The sequence below is a fragment of the Mustelus asterias genome, chromosome 12 (assembly GCF_964213995.1).
Source record: "Mustelus asterias chromosome 12, sMusAst1.hap1.1, whole genome shotgun sequence".
NCBI lineage: Eukaryota > Metazoa > Chordata > Chondrichthyes > Carcharhiniformes > Triakidae > Mustelus > Mustelus asterias.
Window position 1 is genome coordinate 34,281,113 of NC_135812.1, and position 20,857 is coordinate 34,301,969.

At 44.8% G+C, this 20,857-nt stretch overlaps 1 protein-coding gene across 1 annotated transcript in view; it reads right to left on the reverse strand.

Annotated features, from left to right (window-relative positions):
- LOC144501884 (myeloperoxidase-like) overlaps positions 1–20,013 on the reverse strand; it is a 39,130-nt gene extending 19,117 nt beyond the window's left edge. The window contains exons 1-7 of the mRNA XM_078225923.1: positions 19,964–20,013; positions 17,981–18,054; positions 13,440–13,533; positions 12,287–12,462; positions 6,622–6,754; positions 4,433–4,562; positions 3,715–3,921 (exon numbers count right to left, since the gene is read on the reverse strand). Of these exons, the coding sequence (XP_078082049.1) occupies positions 3,715–3,921; positions 4,433–4,562; positions 6,622–6,754; positions 12,287–12,462; positions 13,440–13,533; positions 17,981–18,054; positions 19,964–20,013 (864 nt within the window). The remainder of the gene's footprint in view (positions 1–3,714; positions 3,922–4,432; positions 4,563–6,621; positions 6,755–12,286; positions 12,463–13,439; positions 13,534–17,980; positions 18,055–19,963) is intronic.
- Positions 20,014–20,857: the final 844 nt, after the last annotated feature.

The following is a 20,857-nucleotide window of genomic DNA, read 5'->3' on the forward strand; positions in this document are numbered from 1 at the left end:
CAATGGAAGAAACTGTCTGGAGTCAGTGACTGGGGGAATTCCACAAGGGATTTTTCAGAGTTCTGCTGTTGACATGATAAATGACATGGAGGAGTTGGCTTCCAGTCAGTGTTTATCTGCTCAGGACACCAAGTACATGGCCTGGGGTGGCATGGTGGCACAGTGGTTAGCACTCATAGCGTCAGGGACCTGGGTTTGATTCCCAGCTTGGGTCACTGTCTGTGCAGAGTCTGCATGTTCTTCTCCATGTCTACGAGGGTTTCCTCCGGGTGCTCCAGTTTCCTCCCATAGCCTGAAAGATGTGCTGGTTAAGTGCACTGGCCATGCTAAATTCTCCCTCAGAGTATCCAAACAGGTGCCAGATTGTGGCAACTAGGGGATTTTCACCAAAACAGAAAACGCTGGAAAATCTCAGCAGGTCTGACAGCATCTGTCGGGAAAGAAAAGAGTTGACGTTTCGAGTCCAGATGGCCCTTTGTCAAATGGCATTTTCACAGTAACTTCATTGTAATGTTAATGTAAGCCTACTTGTGACACAAATCAATAAACTTTAACTTTAACGTTGGTAACTGGTGTAAGGTAGGTGAATAGTATTCAAATTGTTCTGAATAAATGAAGTGAATGGGCAAAGGAATAGTGGCTTGATTTGTAGAAATGTGAAATAATGCAGCAAATATGAACTGTGCACAGATAATGAAGGAATGCTTTCTTTTTAAACTTAGCACAAATCAATCATTTGGGAAAAACATCCAAACAATATTTACCTGTGACAAGTTAAAGTATGCAAATCAAAGACAGACACAGTTCAAGATATTGGAACCAAAGGAAAGGTAAGTTACATTAACTCGAAATAACTTATTCATGGCACCAGCAGGGCAGAATTTTCCCCAAAAATGACCAAGGGCACAAAATACCCAAGTCAGCTTGAAACCAGAGTGTTTCACGCTGGGTGTTAGCAGCGGCTGTGATCTGGATTTACCCACCTTAACCGTTTAAGTTTATGCAGAGTGGGAAACACCCCTGCCAGCCCTTCAGACATCGGGGCACCCTTTTTAAAATCATAGAAAGGCCCCCCTACCCTCACATTGGAAATGACGAACCCCCTCCCGCAGAGGAGCACTCACAACCTCTCAGCAAAGAGGAGCATCTTCCCCCAATGGGTCACCCCCACCCCCCCACCACACCACACAAGCAGAAGGGTGACCCAATGCCCCCCCCCCCCCCCCCGCCCCCCCCCCCAGCACTCAGCTGTGACCACACACAGCTGCAGGCAACTTCAAAGCAGCTAAGTTCTCTCAGATTGTCCTTTGTATAAACATTGTTGGGAACAATGAGGAGAGCGGTTGACCTGTCGGGCAGGTAATTAAGAAGCGTTCAACTGTGAAGGGAAAGATCAACAAATGTCTAAAAACCATGAAGCTGCCAATCAAAGGAGAGTTTAAAAGGACTGGACTGAAATTGAGTGGAAGCAAGGCTTTTCAAAGGGTTTGATGGGATTTCAAAGTCTTTGAGCTTTCTTCGAAGGCCCAGAAACTTCAAATAAATGCTATGTTAAAACAATGGGGCTGAAGGAGCAACTGTGGAAAAGGGAATTCCACCCCTCACCGCCACCCCCCCCTCCCCCCACCACCCCCAGTGAATCTGACTCCTCCTGACCGTCAGAGGACTTCAAAGGGGTCTTCTCACACCTGCAGCTTCAGATAGAAAGAAAGGAGGATTCATTCTGCAGAATGGAGTGCTGCAGGGATTTGGAAGCCTGCCAAGTGTCGAGGGGGCATGGAGATTAAAGTGAGCAGCCCACTTTAAATAGTCCACAGACCAGCATGGGGACTTTGAACAGAGAGATACCTGAAATCACCATGCCATGAGTGATCTTCAGGTTTCCCAGGGCTGGAAGGGACAGACCAACCACAAGACTCCCATCCCTGGGGAGAGTGCTGAGGTCAACCCCTTGACCCAGCCCAAGACCACCCAACCCCAGGACCCATGCGAAACCCCCCTCTGTAGCTTGGCAGTGGCAGAGGGGCACATGGGCACTGGACTTACCTCCTTGACCCCACTCGGGGTCTAACATGTCAGTTTCATGCTGGCTATGACCAGCACCAAAGTCTGCCCAGTGCTGGGGAGGTGGGTGAATGGTGGGAGGCCTTTGAATAGGGTTTCATGCCTGCTAATGACATTTAAAATAGGTGTTTTGAATAACAATCGGGCAGGAATTTGATCAGAGCCGGCGCAGCGGGACAGGGGCATCACGACAGGTGAGTTGCCTAGCAGCAATCACGTTTTAGCCCCAATGTCCTATTCAGTGGGCCACCTGGATTCTCACTAGTGGCAAACAGGGCCGGTGAATACCCCCCCAAAGTGTCATTATGGGTGAGAAAACCGGTGTGATTCATGCCCGCAAGTCCGATGCGAATCGGATGGCAATCTTCCACGTTTACTTACTTCTTGGGTGAGGGTTCACAGAGGTTGTTAATAAAAGGCACCCTGATCTCAAAATGAAATTGAAAACCCCTCCACACAAGATCCGCACCTCCCCTCTCCTCTACCCTATTGAAGGCATGTTTCCCCCCCTTTCCACCATTGGTGGCCTGATCTTCCCCCCGCCCCGAACATAGATCACCAGCATCAGGTCATTGGGGCTCTCCCAATGGGTCCCCTTCATGTGCCGCTCCCTTCATGCTTTGACCCTTTCATGCCCCACTACCCCCGGGGATTGGGGGGCTTACGCTGGGAGAATCCCACAGAGGGTCCTCGATGACGCTAAGTACACTTGGCCCCTCACCCGCAATATTTTGACCCCCGTGTGGCCTCAACGCAATTTGTGCCAGGCTCAATGCCACAGGAAAATTGCCCCCGTGGTGTTTGACTCAGGGTACCGATTACAGAAGGGTATTGCTTTACTTCAGATGGTTTAAAGAAGATTGAAAATCAAAGGCCCTACTTAAACAGAACAAAAATTAAGTAATATATCTTCACCAGCACAATCCCATTGCCCTATTTCTTTTCAATAATTTACTAACAGTTGATCCCACATTCTTGCTGTCTTGAGAATATAGTCTTACACACATTTTCCTGAATACTTTCTCAATCAGTTGCAATATTTGATTCCTCACTATTTTCCATATTCCATTTTATGTAATATTTCAGTTAGCAAAAGACTCTATTACTCACGCTGACGGGTGGCACAGTGGTTAGCACTGCTACCTCACAGTGCCGGGGACCCGGGTTCAATTCAGGCCTCGGGTCACTGCCTGTGTGGAGTTTGCATATTCTCCCCGTGTCTGCGTGGATTTCCTCCGGGTGCTCCGGTTTCCTCCCACACTCCAAAGATGTGTGGGTTAGGTTGATTGGCCATGCTAAATTGACCCTAGTGTAAGGGGATTCGCAGGGTAAATATGTGGGGTTACGGGAATAGGGCTGGGTGGGATTGTGGTTGGTGCAGACTTGATGGGCCGAATGGCCTCCCTCTGCACTGTAGGGATTCTATGATTCTATAATTCTACCCTCCAGATGTATCATGAGTTAAGACCGTAGCTCCAGCCAGGTTAGATAGTTTCCTATCGTTGAGCATTTTGAGGTGGATCTCAAAGGAAAGAGCTATTTAAACAAAAAGTTCTTAATTTCACTGCAAATTGCATAGATCAAGGCTGCAGAAAAGGGAAAAGGACACAAATTATACAGGGAACTTCAGGGGTGGAATGAAGATCTTACCCTTATTGGAAAACAAGGATTTCTCTGAATACAAGTCGAATGACAATTAATTGCATCATTGAAGGTTTGGATGCTGCCAGACATGGGGCTTAAAGTCAAGTCGTGATCAATCCACTGACCCCACTGCATAAACAAGTGACTCAGTACTGAATCCGAGGACACATCTTCATTGGATACATTCAGGATTTTGTTGGACACATCTCGAACCTGGAGCAGAAATGTAAAACATTCATTACATAAAAACAAGACAGTGTTTATCCATCACAGAGCCACCTTTGCCGCACTCTCACCCACTCTTCTGTGGCATGTTGGTAACCTAAGAGGACACTGAAAAAAGCTGAAGGCATAACACCAGGAAGAGCAGTGCAGCTCCAGGGACAACCAATAGAAGATGTTTTTATCCTGTCTTACTTCATGCACCAATCAGCATTCCAAACTTTCCAAGTGATGTCGCAAACCTGGACTATATTAAGGAGCAGTTTTGTACCATGTGCCTGAACTTAGGAAGAAGTAAATGGAGTTGAGGCAAAGGTATAACTCATCGAAGAATGTTAAAGGGTGAGGAGAGAGCATCCTATCTGACTGGACTGGATCTGCTTGGAGGACACTATATTAATCCTAGGCACTGCTTGTCCTCAGTATTAAGTGGTTCTCTACAGTAAGGTTTTCAATATCACAGTGAATTGGATTTGTTTGTGTCTGATGTGTGAACACTTACCAGTGGCAGAGTGAATCCTGATATTTTTGTGTCTGGAGTCCAGCCCACTGGAAGTGAAATTCCATCCTCATAGCGAGCTGGGAGCCATCGGGTGAGTGCCGTGTTAGCTGCTCCCAGGCGAGGCTTCCTCCTTCACATAAGGAAAACAACAGTCATTACCTTCCCCCTAATTCACCTGACCCTAAACTGTAACTCGGTCTGAATAAAACTCATCTGAGTAGCATCTCTATAAGCAAAGGGCCGACAGTTTATTTGTCACAGTGATGGCACATGGTTAGCACCGCTGCCTCACGGCGCCAGGGACTTGGGTTCAATTCTGGCCTCGGGTGACTGTCTGTGTGGGGTTTACACATTCTCCCTGTGTCTGCATGGGTTTCCCCCGGGTGCTCCAGTTTCCTCCCACAGTCCAAAGATGTGCGGGTTAGGTGGATTGGCTAGCCATATTGTCCATTAGTGTCCCAAGATGTGCAGGTTAGGTGGATTGGCCATGCTAAATTGCCCCTTTGTGTCCAAAGATGTGTAGCTTAGGTGGATTAGCCATGGTAAATGCACAGGGTTATGAGGATAGGGTGTGGTGAGCCTGTGAAAGATGCTCTTTTGGAGAGTCGGTTGCAGATTGGGTCAAATGGCCTCCTGCGCACAGTTGGGATTCTATGGTCCTACGTTAGTTAATATGAAGTGGAGATGCCGGCATTGGACGGGGCTGAGCACAGTAAGAAGTCTCACAACACCAGGTTAACCTGATGCTGTGAGACATCTTACTGTGTCAAGATGAAGTTTGGCTGAAGTGAAAGACAGCAGGGGTTTTCCTTTGTCGGAAAATTATAATCTAATCTGCCTAACATCATAGATTTAATTTCTCTTCAAATATTTTGTTGCAAGCTGTCAGTGATTGAACCTATGACAGAAATTTTGATCCTTCAAGGATCCAAATAAGTAGACTCGGGCAGAATCTTTGGTTTATAATGTAATGGTTATGACGTGCTGAATGGGAATAGGAATGTTTTGCTGCAATTGTACAGGCTGTTGGTGAGGCCACACCTGGAGTAGTGTGTGCAGTTTTGGTGTCCTTATCTGAGGAAGGATGTCCTTGCTCTAGAGGGAGTGAAGGTTCACCAGGTTGATTCCTGGGATGGCAGGTCTGTTATATGAGGAGAGGCTAAGTCAGTTAAGATTATATTCACTGGAGTCTAGAAGAGTGAGAGGGGATCTCATAGAAACTTATAACATTCTAACAGGATTAGACACAGTAGATTCAGAAAGAATGTTCCCAATGGTGGGGGAGTCCAGAACTAGGGGTCATAGTTTGAGCATAAGGGGTAAACCTTTTAGAACTGAGGTGAGGAGAAATTTCTTCAGCCAGAGGGTGGTGAATGTGTGGAATTCACTACCACAGAATGTAGTTGAGGCCAAAATGTTGTGTGATTTCAAGAAGAAATTGGGGCTTAAAGGGATCAAGATATTTGGGGGGAAGGGGGGGATCAGGATATTGAATTCAATTATCAGCCATGATCATAATGAATGGCGGAGATGTCCGTTTGAAATGAGAAGAGTGGGAGAAATACCAGCTGAAATGCTGGAGGAGAGCTTCAGGAGAGCGGGAGAATTTATCGCATCACTGCAAGTTTTATGATATTGCTGTTTTTCCTCTATGGTTCTTGGGGACAAACATTAGCACGTGGCACCCCAACCCCCCATCCACCCACCTTTGTGAGATACTGCAGAAAACACCCTAAAATACTTTGGTAGGAAAGGCTCCACTCCCTGAATGTACATCTAACCAAAGTAAATGTTATTGCAAACATGTCTATGGCTTGCTGAAATCTTTTATAATCCACCTTGATGTCTGTCCACACATTTATTTTCATATTCCACATTTCTCTCTCACTCTGTCTTCCTTAAAAACACTTTGACAACATTCAAAGGATACCACGCACCAATGTGACACATGGACAGCTCCACTGAAAGCTTACGTTAATTCTGTTTCTCTCTCCACTGATACTGCCAGGCCTGCTGAGTGCTTCCAGTATTTTCTGTTTTTATTACAATGCTTCTGAGGACATGACCCTTTGTTTATTATAATTAAATATTAATCAGGATGAAGACAGATTTAGTGAATGGCTGTATGTGTTTAGCAGTTAATCTCGGAAGGAGACTGGACGATAGTCAGCAGCACCATCAGTTCCTACCTGTTGTTGCACACAGCGGTGAAGGTCCTGTATCGATTTGACCAACAGTCGCTTTTACAGGTTGGGGGCTGACGTATGGCTTGACAGCCTGTGATCTTTGCGATGGTGTCGAGGTCACTCGCTGTTAACATATCTGTCGGAAATATTCACTCATTATCAATTCCAAATCACTGAAAAATTCACACATAAATTGCATCAACAATCTGACTTTGTTACAGTAGGAGCATTAACAGATACTCACTGCCAGGTGAGTAAATTCCAGGCAGAGTGACTGATGTTGACCACACTCCAGGCTCTGTGTTCACTGATTTGAATTACAGTATGGCCTTGCTGCTGTGGGCCACTGGCCGTTTGATCTCTGATCCATAAAACTACACACGTGAGAGCTTCACCTGTTCTCATACATCTCATACTATGGCTTCTTTGTGTTACTGTGGTGGTGTTTCATTGATGAGATCTTGAGCTTTGTGTGTTTACACATTAACACTTTTATTGAGTAGGCTTTAACTATTTATGTTTCCAAGTATGATCATGCACGGTGCCTCTCCACATTGCAGGTTAGCTGCTTAAAGTATTGTTTCTAGACTGTTCTTTGACAGTCTCTGACCATGTGACTGCATACATCACACCATGGGTGATGCCACTCTCCAATCCCACATTAACCCTTGCTCTGCCAAGCACCTTTACATTATAATCCATGCAGATATATAGGGCCAAGTATGGCAGAGCAGGCTTGAAGGGCCAAATGGCCTCCTCCTGCTCCTGTCTTCTATATCAGGCAGAATCTTCTGAGAATTTGGCAGAGTGTTGGTTTTAGCATGATAAATCGAGTGATTCCTGCCAATGCTTCCAGTAGAAGGCCTTCCACCAAGGTCACCACCCCTACCTGGGATGCAGTGGCAGCCCTTGTGAGTGCCAGCTCACTACAGACGAGGACGGGGCAGCAGTGCTGCAAGAAGATGAACAATCTTCTTCACTCAGTCAGGATAAGTGAACCACCCCCACTCTCTCTCAGGACCCCCATCACACAGCCTTCCCACCTCCGTCACAACTCCCACTTCCATCACCCCTCCCATCTCCATCACCCCTTCCACCTCCATCGCCTCTCCCATCTCCATTACCCCTCGCACCTCCATCACCCCTCCCACTTCCATCACCCCTCCCATCTCCATCACCCCTTCCACCTCCATCACCTCTCCCATCTCCATTACCCCTCCCACCTCCATCACCCCTTCCACCTCCATCACCTCTCCCATCTCCATCACTCCTCCCACCTCCATTACCCCTCCCACCTCCATCAACCCTCCCAACTCCATCACTCCTCCCATCTCCATCACCCCTTCCACCTCCATCACCTCTCCCATCTCCATTACCCCTCCCACCTCCATCACCCCTTCCACCTCCATCACCTCTCCCATCTCCATCACTCCTCCCACCTCCATTACCCCTCCCACCTCCATCAACCCTCCCAACTCCATCACTCCTCCCATCTCCATTACCCCTCGCACCTCCATCACCCCTCCCACCTCCATCACCCCTCCCATCTCTATCAACCCTCCCAACTCCATCACCCCTCCCATCTCCATTACCCCTCCCGCCTCCATCACCCCTCCCATCTCCATCACCCCTCCCACCTCCATCACCCCTCCCACCTCCATAACCCCTCCCATCTCTAACACCCCTCCCACCTCCATCGCCTCTCTCACCTCCAACACCCTTCCCACCTCCAATACCCCTCCCACCTCCATCACCCCTCCAACCTCCATCACCCCTCCCACCTCCATCACCCCTCCCACCTCCGCCACCCCTCCCACCTCCGCCACCCCTCCCCCCTCCATCACTTCTCCCACCTCCATCACCCCTCCCACCTCCATCACTCACCCAGCCACTTCAGCCTTTGCTAACCAGGCACGAGGCCCTCCTCCCCCTCCCACAATCACCATGCTCCCCCAGTCGCTGCCATGCTCCTCACACTCTAGCTCCCACTCAAGACCCACGTCTGCCACACCTCATCACCACACTCCCATCTACACTCACCCTATCTGTGTCAACCACAACAAGCGTGAATGGGCTCAGCTAGCCAGAGTCATGCCAGAGCTCAGAACCTTCACGCATTTCAAGGAGAGAGCCCTTGAGCTGGCCGGGGAGGAGAAGACCACACCTGTGTTGCTGGTGAAGCGGGGCAGCAGAAAACTGTGAGAATCCTTAAGACATGCAGTCATTCTCCAAGTCTCAAGTGAGTAATCAATGTTCCCTCCGTATCTCCTGTAATGCATGATGCCATCACCGTTCTCTTGCAGGCAAAGCAGCAGAGAAGCATGGACCATCCTCATCCCTCCTAGACCCACTAGACATGAGCAGCTCCTTGGAAGGCCTCTCCGATCCCACCATTGAAGAGGAGGCACAGCTGTCACCCAAACCTGGCACCAGTGCAGATACTCACACCTCAGTGGATTCACTCATTGATGAGCACCTCATAACTGAAGATCCACAGCAGGCGGAGGCAGAGATGTGCCCCGGAGTCTGGTTTTTCCAGAATTGTTGGAATTGTTGCAAAGGCAGAGTTGCGAGCATCAGGAAGGGATGACAGATCTGATTGATGTCTACAAAGTATTTACAGGGAAGGACAGGGTGGATAAGGATAAATGTTTCCACTAGTTGGAAGCTTTAAAACCAGATCAAACATGATCTTATTGAATGGCAGAGCGGGCTCGATGGGCTGAACGGCCTACTCCTGTTCCTATGTTCCCATGTTTCTATGTTCCAATGACAGTTCTCCTTCTTGGACTGCAGAGCTGACTGGACGAGTCCCATCACCATGGCAGGAGATGCCACACCATGGTTCAGCTCATGATTTCCATGCCTGACGGCATGAACTCCATGGTGCAGTGCTTCGACCGCAAGGTGCAGGCACTGGTGGGAGTTCATGTGTGTCAGCACCAGAGGACAGTGAGGCTTCTGGACTTCATGCCAGCTACCCCTCTATCCCACACTAGGGCCATTGAGCACGCGAAGGGATGAGGATCATCTGGGCCACAGCCCGGGGGCCTTCCACACAGCGGACTCTGAGGATGTCCAGCCCATCTGATTCCACCCCCCACCATGTGCGCGACACATCCCCAGCTCCGCACACCTTGGAGGGCAGCCTTGCAACATCCATGCTGTCTGAAAACAAGACTGGATCCGTACGTGCCTGGCCCACCAGGGGACACCTGTCAAAGTCATCTCAGCCAACAGGGTGTGGAAGTCAGCAAGCCTCTCTAATCTGAGCTGTGGGTCCTGGGGATAGTGGAAAGGTAAGGACAGGTAGGAAGTTATCGGCACCTAGTTGGCATTGACAAATGTAGGCACAAGTGTAGAAAGATCACCACTGTATATAGTTCGAGAATAAATATTCAGTCTGTTCACAGAAAGAGCCTCCACTGTGTCATTTAGTGCTGAAAGCTATGTAAACCCCTGCACACACCCAGCACATCATCCCTGATGAGTGTGAGAATGGCTGTGCAATGTGTCTTCTGTACTAAAGAAACTACAGACTCTGAGCTGCAGGCAACCATTCCCCAGCCTCCGGGAACCCGCCCAAACCCCGACCGCCCATCATCAAGACTAGAGCATTTCAATAGTACAACATTGCAGCTGTCCACAAGAGGCCCCCCTCAATGCCCACTCCCCCCCTCAATGCCCACCCCCTCCTCAATGCCCACTCTGCCCTCAATGCCCACTCTGCCCTCAATGCCCACTCCACCATCAATGTTGTCAGGGTTCCCTGCCTGTCAGGAGATGCATTAGGTTGCAGCTGGGGTATGGGGCACTAGGGTACATTAAACTAAATTTGCCTACACCATCAGAGGAACTTGGATTGACCGAAAGCATGAAACAATGACATTAACCAAGAAGAGTGAAATAAGTTTAAGTTTAAATTATTAGTGTCACAAGTAGGCCTACATTACCACTGCAATGAAGTCACTGTGAAAATCCCCTAGTCGCCACACTCCGGCACCTGTTCAGGTACACTGAGGGAGAATTTAGCACAGCCAATGCACCTGACCAGCACATCTTTCGGACTGTGGGAGGGAACCGGAGCACCTGGAGGAAACCCATGCAGACATGGGGAGAACGTGGGTTTCCTCCGGGTGCTCCGGTTTCCTCCCACAGTCCAAAGATGTGCGGGTTAGGTTGATTGGCCAGGTTAAAAAAATTGCCCCTTAGAGTCCTGGGATGTGTAGGTTAGAGGGATTAGCGGGTAAGGTAAGTGGGGGTGGGGCCTGGGTGGGATTGTGGTCGGTGCAGACTCGATGGGCCGAATGGCCTCCTTCTGCACTGTAGGGTTTCTATGATTTCTATGATTTCTAACGTGCAGACTCCACACTGACGGTGACCCAAGCCGGGAATTGAACCCAGGTCCCTGGCACTGTGAGGCAGCAATGCTAATCACTGTGCCACCATGCTGTCCATTAGCTGGTAAAAGAAGGTGGGCAGAAATTCTAAGAAATGTCAAAAAAGGTGGCAGCACTGTTTGATTTTTACAATGTGGAAAGTCTGTCTTTTGGAAAGCTAGAACAGATTTTCTAAGGGCAAATTGTGTTTCGCTAACTAGCTTGAATCGTTGTGAGAAGACAACAAAGAGGGTTGATGAGGGTAATGCTGTTGATGTGGTGTACATGGACTTCCAAAAGGCATTTGATATAATGTTGCACATTTGATTTGTGAGTAAAGTTAGAGCTGTGGAATGAAAAGGACAGCAGCAGCAGGGATATTAAATTGGCATGAATGGTTGTCTTTTGGAGGAAGGTTTTTATGGAGTTTTCCAATGGTCGGTAATAGGATTCCTGTTTATCTTGACATAAATTAATGACCTAGAGTTTGGTGTACAGACCACAATTTCCAAATCTGCAGATGATACAAAACTGGAAGTATTGTGAAATATTGTGAACTGGGAAGTATTGTGAACTGTGACAAGGAGAGCACAGACATTCAAAAGGAGAGAGAGAGGTTGGTGAAAGTGGCAGATGAAATTTAATGCAGAGAAGATTGAAGTGATTCATTTTGGTGGAAGAATGTGGAGAGACAGTATGAAACAACAGGTACAATTCTAAAGAAGATGCAGGAGCAGAGGGTCCTGGTTATATATGTGCACAAATCATTAAAGGTGGCAGGATAGGTGGAGAGTGCAGTTAATAAACCAGATGGCATTCATCACTTTGTCAATCGGGGTATAAAGTACAAAAGCAAAGAAGTTATGTTAAACTTGTATTGAACACTGGATCAGCCTCAACTGGATTATTGTGTCCAGTTCTGGGAACCACAATTTAGGAAGGATGTGAAGCGGTGGTGGAGACAGGTTCACACAGCGAGTGGTTAGGATCTGGGATGCACTGTCTGAGAGTGTGGTAAGGCAGGGTCAGTCGAGATTCTGGAGGAAATTGAGTTATGATCTAAAAAGAAAGAATGTGCAGGACGACGGGGAGAATATGGGGGAGTGGGTCTTGCTGAATTGTTACTTTGGAGAGCCAGCACAGACACAGCCGGCCCAATGGCCTTCTTGTGGGCTGAAAGGATCCCCTGATTCTATGAATGTTGTTGCTTCGCCTGCCACACTGACACTGTCTCTGTTGGTTTCAGTCTGGGTTTCAATTGTCTATGGCTGGGCCCATTCCAAACTAACCTGTAGCATTCAGTGAGCGTTTGTGGATCTGGTGTACATTGCGCTGGATGAGGTACAATGCAGCTTCCATGTACTCTGCAGACCGTACTGCGGTCCTGGTTTCTGCTAGTGGTTGCTTAAAGAATTGCAGAAGGTCCATCGGTTTCAAGGATCTTTTGCTCATTTTTTCTTTTTGTCTGGATTGGAAAGGCTCAGATTAGATGGAGATAAGTCAGAAGGTCAGTTCATGAATATAAAATATAAACCATGCCTTTCTGTTACAAAAACAGCTCGTTTGCTGGTTACTGCCACAAAGGAGTGCAGATTCCAAACATTATACAGTTTCTTCGCTCTCTCCCATGTTGTTTGAAAGATCCTATGCACAAATTGATTGCAATTATTTTTCTTTATTCAGAGGATGTGGGCAGCACTGACTGGAAAGCATTTATTGCCCATCCCTAATTGCCCTTGAACTGAATCACTTGCGAGGCCATTTCAGAAGATATTAAAGAGTTAACCACATTGCTGTGGCTCTGGAGTCACATTTAGGCCAGACCAAGTAAAGACAGCAGATTTCCTTCCCTAAAGGACATTGGTGAACGAGACATGTTCTTATCCATGTACCAAAGTGGCATTTAAAAAATAAAAGTAATTTGCTTGTTGTAAAATATTTTGAAACTCTTGAATCTTATGAATGCAAAGTATTTCTTTGATCAGAAACATAACTAATGGTCACACGTTGCTATTCACATTTAATGTTTTAATCAGGTTACTTCTCAGATTAATTTAAAGAAAAAAGCAAGTAATCTTTCCTTAACCTTTTCTCATAAATTTCTGATACCCACCACATAGTCAGTGCCCTCTCTGACAAAGGATGAAATATCCTTCTATGATCAGACTTAATGCACAAGTGCAAATTTAGAGCCTATTAAGTTTAAAAATAAATGGTGTATATTTGGTCACTGTTGTACTAGAATATTTAGACTCAGATCCCCAAAGCTAAACAAACTCTGAGCAAATGGATCTGCAGAGAACAATATGGCTGTTCTTATTATGAATGCTGAATTATATTTTCAGAATTGAATTTCAAGAAAATGAAATTAATAAATCTGTCTTCAGATGCACATCTCATGGAAATGGTGCTTAAGTCAGAGATATTGAGTTAATTACTTACTTGTCTCTGGTGGCTTTATAGGCTTTGTCCACCAGTTCAATGGCTTCACGTACAGCTCTTTGTACAAATGAACTGCCCAGGGCGTTGTCATCATCTACAACACCTACAAAAGAAAAACACAGCAGCTCTGAACCACATAATTCACATCCCAAGAAAATTGATAGGTTATTTGTTGTGGAATTAATTAATTAATTGATTATTATTGGGATCAACATTGTTGATCACTTGACAGAAACCTACGGGACTAGCTGCTTTCTGTTTGAACCTGTACATAAGTTCTACATGGTGACAAAGATATTAATTAACATGATGTGAAGTAAGAAGCTGTTAATAACTGAAAGCCAGGAAACGTGATAGGGACTGGGATAACTCCAGAGAGTGCCAGCATGTGAAAGGCATTAAACTGGGACATGATGCCAGTCTAACTCCAAGCTAGGGAGGTTATGTTACATTGAATTTAATAAGTGGCTCTCGTGGCACAAACCCACAATTTGTTCAAATATTTGGGTATACCTTAGAAGTGCAACACATGTCCTTATTTTTACAGGCCTGACAGGAATTGATGCAGTGACTGATTGGTTTGTTGCTTAAACCCTCCCATTGGCACTTGCTGGCTGCGAGGTGTAAAGAAAGTAATCTGGTAAAAACTTCAATAAACTAGGCTGGAACAGAATAGCCTGTTGACAGAGTCGGCAGGAATTTGGAAAATATTGTTTTTTTTCACCAAGGTGAACAACTTTATTTCTTTGAGGCATGGCAGAAAAAAAAGCACACAAAGCACTTCTATCTCAGTTTATCACTTCGTAAAAAGCTTTTCTTTATTTTTAAAAAAAATCTGAGTTTTAACATTCATCCTTTTATTTCTAGGACACAGGACAGATATCCCAGCTTGTAGAGTGTATCAATTCCAGTTTTTGCACTGCTTAACAGTATTCACGTTCAAATAGAGTGTTGGGGGCGAGTGGGTGGAAAGACATTCTCTGAATCAGTCTGGACAGTTTCACCACGGCTCCAGAGTATAAGAGAGAGAGAGGTGGGGTCTGAATTTATTTTATGAAACACCATCTTGATCTTTTCTATGATGGCTTTTTAGCTATTTCTTGTTGTAAGGTGTGTTATGGATTTCTTATCGAAAACCAAACCAGTTTGTCCCATGATGCTCCTGGGCAGTCACTGGGCATTCAAAGCCCGTTAAAGTAGCAAAAAGTTAAAAATGTTGAAAAGCGCTTGAAAGTTTTGAATGATTTTAAAGTTTTTAAAAGTACTTAAAAATGTTAAAAGTACTTAAATGTTGACAACAATATTTCAAAATGTATAGAAGTGTGTTAAAAGTATTTAAGATTTAAAAAGTCCCCAAAACTTGTTTTGAAATTATTCACATTTGGAGAAAATATTCACCTGCGTCTGTGCTGAAGTTTGACCTCACACATACTCATACAAAGAAATATTGAAAATGCAGCAGGGTAAGTTTTTAAAGTGAATACCAAAATCATGAAAACGACATAAAGTCTAATGTGATGATGAAATGCAAGTATTTCCTCGGCTCAGACCCTATACTGACTTTGTGTTTAAAGGCAAAACTGTCATGTGGTAGGAATATACAATCTGCAACAGATAGTGGACCCCAGCAATAGAAATGTTTAACTAATTGTCACCAACAGAAAAAAAACATGAAAGACACTATCAGCCATGCTTCAGGCATTTAGGTCCTACGTTTCTGAAATTATTTTGGGCGGCATGGAAGCAAGTGATTAGCATTGCTACCTCACAGCACCAGGGACCCAGGTTCAATTCTGCCCTTGGGTGACTGTCTGTGTGGAGTTTCCACATTCTCCCCATGTCTGTGTGGGTTTCCTCCGAGTGCTCCGGTTTCCTCTCACAGACCCAAGATGTGTAGGTTAGGCCATGCTAAATTACCCCTTAGTTCAGGGGGACTAGCAGGGTAAATAATTGGGGTTACGGGAATAGGGCCTGGGTGGGATTGTGGTTGTTGCAGACACGATGGGCCGAATGACCTCCTTCTGCACTGTAGGGATCCTATGATCTTGTAAACCTCTTCACCGCTTTATCTCCCTTTTCCTTTAGGTCAATCCTTGAAACCCAGCTCTACAGGTTTTTAGTCACCTGCTCAACATTTGCCCTTTAGCTCTGTCAATTTTTGTCTGACTACATGTCTGTGAAGCACCCTATGACATCTTGCTGAGTTAAAGCATTATATAAATAGAAGTTACTGTGGTGAAGTGAAAGGTATGGAGGGGCGCACAGGATCCTAGAGTTGGATGAACGCAGAGTTGCTAGAGGATTGTTGAGTTGGAGGTGGTTATAGAAATAAGGTGGGACAAGGTTATGGAAGGACTTGAACAGGAGAAGAATAATTTTAAAATGGAATGGGCTGGGAGCCACCATGGATCAGCCAGCAATGGGGGTGATGAGTGAATGAGACTTGATGTGAATTAGGATAAGGGAAATGGTATGCTCAAGTATGTGGAATATTTAAGTCACACCCCTAGTTATACATTCCAAATATGTTACATTCTTTCCTATTGTTTGTGAAGACCAAATTGATGATTCTACAACTTTTTAGAAACCTGTAGATTTTTTTCTTATCTCTCACTTCAGAAACATTGTCATTTAATATCCACATTCCTGGTTCTACATCATCTCTTAATTTTACATTTATTCTTGTTGAATGTCACCAAATACAACTGACTCTCAACTGACCAGGCAGATCCTTTTGTATCACTGGCCATTTTGTGCCGTTTTGGTGTAGATTTTTGAAGAGATTGCATTCTGCTACAGTCCTGACATATTCCCCTGCTCCAAGTCTCAGAAGCCAGAAATATTCCCCTTTTTCCCTCCTAATATTCACAACAGATATTTCATCATTACTTCCCAAACATGGAACTTCAGTAAATTCTTCCTTTAAGATGTATTCAGCAGATATCCCTCTGCTTTAATTTAAAGACTTCAACAGACTCATCGTAGATGGTCGACACATCTCTGGATGAATATTCCATGAAATAAAACCTGCTTGAAACTCTTGGTTCCTTTACAAGTGTCAGTGTCACAACATTATGCTCTATGATTTTCTTCACATACAAAATAAAGGAAAGAATTTGAGAGGGGAGCAGGACCTGGGAATATATGTGCACAAATTGTTGAAGACGGTAGGCAGGTTGAGAAAGTTGTTAGAAAGCCATAGAGAATCCCGAGTTTTATAAATAGAGGCATAGGATACAAAAGCAAGGAAGTTATGATGAACCTTTATAAAACATTTCAACCTCAGCTGGAGTATTGCACCCAATGCTTGGCAGCTCATTTTAGATTTTGCGAAGGTGATTTAGTCTTTGGAGAGGGTGTAGAAAAGATTTTTGAGAGTGAATCCATTGATGAAGGATTTCCATTTGGTGGATAGGTTGGAGAAGCTGAGAGTTTTCTCCACAAAGAAGAGAAATTTGAGGGGAGGCTTGATAGAAGTGTTTAAATCCACGAGGAATCCAGACAGAGTGGTTAGAGAGAAACTATTGTCTTGACAGAAGGATTGAGAACCCGAGGAGGTTAAGTTAAGGTGAGCAGCAAAAGAGCCAACAGCAAACATTGAGAGAAAGCTTTTACACGATGTGTGGTCAGGATCTAGAATGCTTTGTCTGAGCGTGTGGTGGGAGCAGATTCATTCTTGCCTTCTGAAAGAGGATTGGATAAGCACTTGCAGAGAAACTTTGCAGGGCTGTGGCAAAAGGGCAAAGAAGTGGAACTAGCTGAGTTGTTCTTGCAGGCAACCAGCACAGACATGACAGGTTGAAATGGCCTTCTTCTGTGCCTTAAACATTCTCTGGTTCTATAATACCTCAATAGCTGTACCTTCCAATAAGCTCCAGATGGTTGGAAAAACAACCAACAGGCTCATTCTTCAAGAATAGTAGTCAATTACAATTATCCCCTCCCATCTCCAGCCCCAGCTCTGGTTGACTCAGAATGCTCCTTCAGTTAGCCTACTTAGTTTTACATTATTTCAGTGTCACAACATTATGCTCTATGATTTTCTTCACATCTGAGAATGATGAGCCATTGCAGAGATTAACTCAATTTGGCCAAATATGGAATTTATCCCATGTCTTCATTCAAGAGCAGTGTCAAAGTTTTGTGTATCAGACTTTCCATGGTGTAAGATTGGTGTTTGTACTCAGCTTGATCCTTTTAAGGATATGTCTTTATTAAGACATATATTTTCTATAAACTGACAGGATCAGGGGATCAGGATATTGAATTTGATGATCAGCCATGATCAAAATGAGTGGTGGAGCAGGCTCGAAGAGCCGAATTGCCTACTCCTGCTTCTAGTTTCCAGAAGAGATTCCCCAAGTCTCTCTTGTTTCCTTCTCCTATTCATCTCCTTATTGCTCTTTCCTCAAACTGAGATAGATTTTGGGAATGCCAGCGTCTTTCATTCTGACATTGCACAAGTCAGACCAGTGGAGCCAGATTCAATCTCTCATAGAGTTTACGTGAGACAGAGTATTCAGTTGGGTTCAACCTCTTACCTGTTGCAACTCCATCAGACTGCGATAGGAAAATCCCAGTGAGCAACACACCCAGGAACCACAGGGCTGTCATTCTGAAAGAAAAACACATTCCATCATGAGTTAAGGACAGGACTGGTCATTCAGAGATGGTGTTAGTAATTAAATTCAATTTAGGTGAGTTGAGATGGGAATACACTGAAGGAATTCTTTGACACTGGATTTCATGATGCCAGCAACAAAATATTAGTAAGTCACTAAACAACTTAATTGACCAAAATGAACTAAAATTCACCTGTGTTACATCAATAATCATTCACTGAAATTAAAAGAAAGTCTTTAATAAATGCCTTGAACCTTGTTGATGCATAAAAAGATCTTCACGAAGAGTTGCTTTGCTCTACGTGCCCTGTATTAATAGATTAAATATTATTGCTGTAAGATGTCCACTCACCTTAAACATGTACAAGATCAGGGTACAACTAAATGGACCTAAAGTCTTCATAAGGATCAAGTCATGAACAAAATTAAATTTGACTTAATAATAAAATATGCGCAAACGATTAACAGCCAACTTCACTTACGTACATTAACCGCAAAATTTGAGATTGCCAGCCAGATTGACACTTGCCTTGGAATCCCCTGGTCTGTTCTGCACGAAAATTTCTGAAACCTCACCTTATAAATCATTTGTGTGGTCACATCATTTGCATAGAATGTTTGAAATTCCAGTTAACCCAGTTAACTAACGAATGGCGTAATAATTTATTGCATTTCAGCTTACTGTTATTTTAGATTTGCTGACTAAGGATTTTTATACATATTATCATAGGTGTGATGCAGTTATTCAAGCCAGAAGCCAATTTTAAGAATTTCAACATGAATATTAACCCTTTCCTCTTCATTTCCTGCAACCCAGACTAAGATTATTAAATATGTCATTGTTCTGAAGCTAGCTTCACATAATGAGGGTGATTCTCCCAGCCCGCTGCGCTGCTCGAGTAGCTGGCAATGGGAGGCCACTGCGCATGCACTGATCTCCGCACTGACAGATCGGTGCATGCGGAGTGGCCCACTCAGCACTATGCTGCCGGCCTTTTGGGTGGGAATAGGCCCCGCCCACCACTTTCCAGAATGAATCCCGCTGAGGCACTCTGCAATGCTGAGTGTTGGAGATTCATTCTGGAAATCACGCTAAAAAAACCAGCAGGATTTACTCCCATCTTCCTGCATGTTGGGAACTTACAATTTTTTTGGGAGAATCCCAGCCTTTATGTTTTTTAGCCTGCTTTATTGCTTTGCAATTTGCCATGTTACAAGCAAGTGATCCACTGTCCATCAGTATTTTGCTGTTGTCGTTAATTTGATCCTGTTCATTATTTCCACCATGTGACGACCTCCTTTTTAATCCTGAACCTGTGAGTATATTTAAGTTTAAGTTTTACAGGGACTATTTCCCAGTTATACTATCTTGGTTGTATCCGCTGCAACAACACCAATTTGGATGGTGAAATCATCGATTGCCTTGCAAAAAATGCCCTGCATTCAGTAGGGTCGCTCAAAGGCTATGGAGAAAGCATGGAGCTTGTTTGAAAGCAAAAGCCAAAGTGATGCACCATCAATTGAGCAAAGACTAGTTTGTATGCAAGAACAAATAGGCTTTTATTAGCAAAAGACTTGGAGCACACCCATGCCGATGAACTGGTCCAGACTGAGGCAGGGGGGTGGGGAGCAGTCGCCTTTATACCTGGACCAGGGAGGGGAGGAGTCTCGGGTAGGGCCGGCAGGGATGTGTCCAGACATGTCACATATACAGGTAATAAGCTAACAGTGGTTTACCACAACCAGGCAATGTTTCTCAAACCAGTTCACCAGTGAGGAAGAGACAGCCCATTAACGTCACAGAAAGCAACTAGATACATTCTACCTTCACTGCTTGAGACCTGTCTGCAGCATCAAGTAGCAGGACCTTGAACAACAAAGTGGTTTCAAGGCTCCACATACCTTGTATTGAGAGCATGTTCATCAGAGCTTAGCTTCACAGGGTTGGTCATGTGGTTCACATGGGAATTCCGAGTTCTATTCTACAGCCGACCGAGCATGGGAATCTGCCCTACAGGACATCCCAAGTTCAAATACAATGAAAGACAATCGCCTGTGAGTTGGAGCTGATTACATGGAGGGAAAAGAAACAATCCTGGACAGATCCTCCATGGAGAAGTCTCTCTCATCAAACATTTTCAACATTTGAGGAGATCACAGATGGACCCCTACAGGACAAGCAAGCTCTCTGTAAACTAATCTTCAGCCACCCCTTCAACAGCGACTTCATATGTAATACAAATCAAGATTTGCTATAACATTACATATGAAATGATCCCAACATAGATGGTAAATGTAATAACTGGAGATGACTTGATATGGCTCCAATAACAAGAAAGGGTTTATTAATCTATCTAAACCATATACACGCTAAGGGTCTGACTGAACATATACACAAGTCTACTCTCTTCTCCTTCCTGGCTCCAGCTGTGGTTCGCCCAGTCCCAGAACGTGCACCCTCGCTTCCGATTGGCCCAGCTTCCTGTGCTGCCACTCCTTGGGCCCATAAAGGATAGCCCCTTAAAGGGGCCATGTTACCACAGTGAACAATCGGTCTCCTTGCTGATCAGTTAGCCTCTCTGGAAAGAAAATCGAGCATGATGTCTTGGTTTTTGAGGTGAGGACTTACCTGTACTTTCAGAAGCTTCTGATTTTTTGCTCTGGAATATTACAAACAACAACTCTTGCTTATTAAATTTAAATTGATACACCCAATTAAGTGATTTAACCTGAGCAACCATTGGTAATGTATAGGCTGTAAATGACTTGTCACACAGTCATCATATGTCGCGGAAG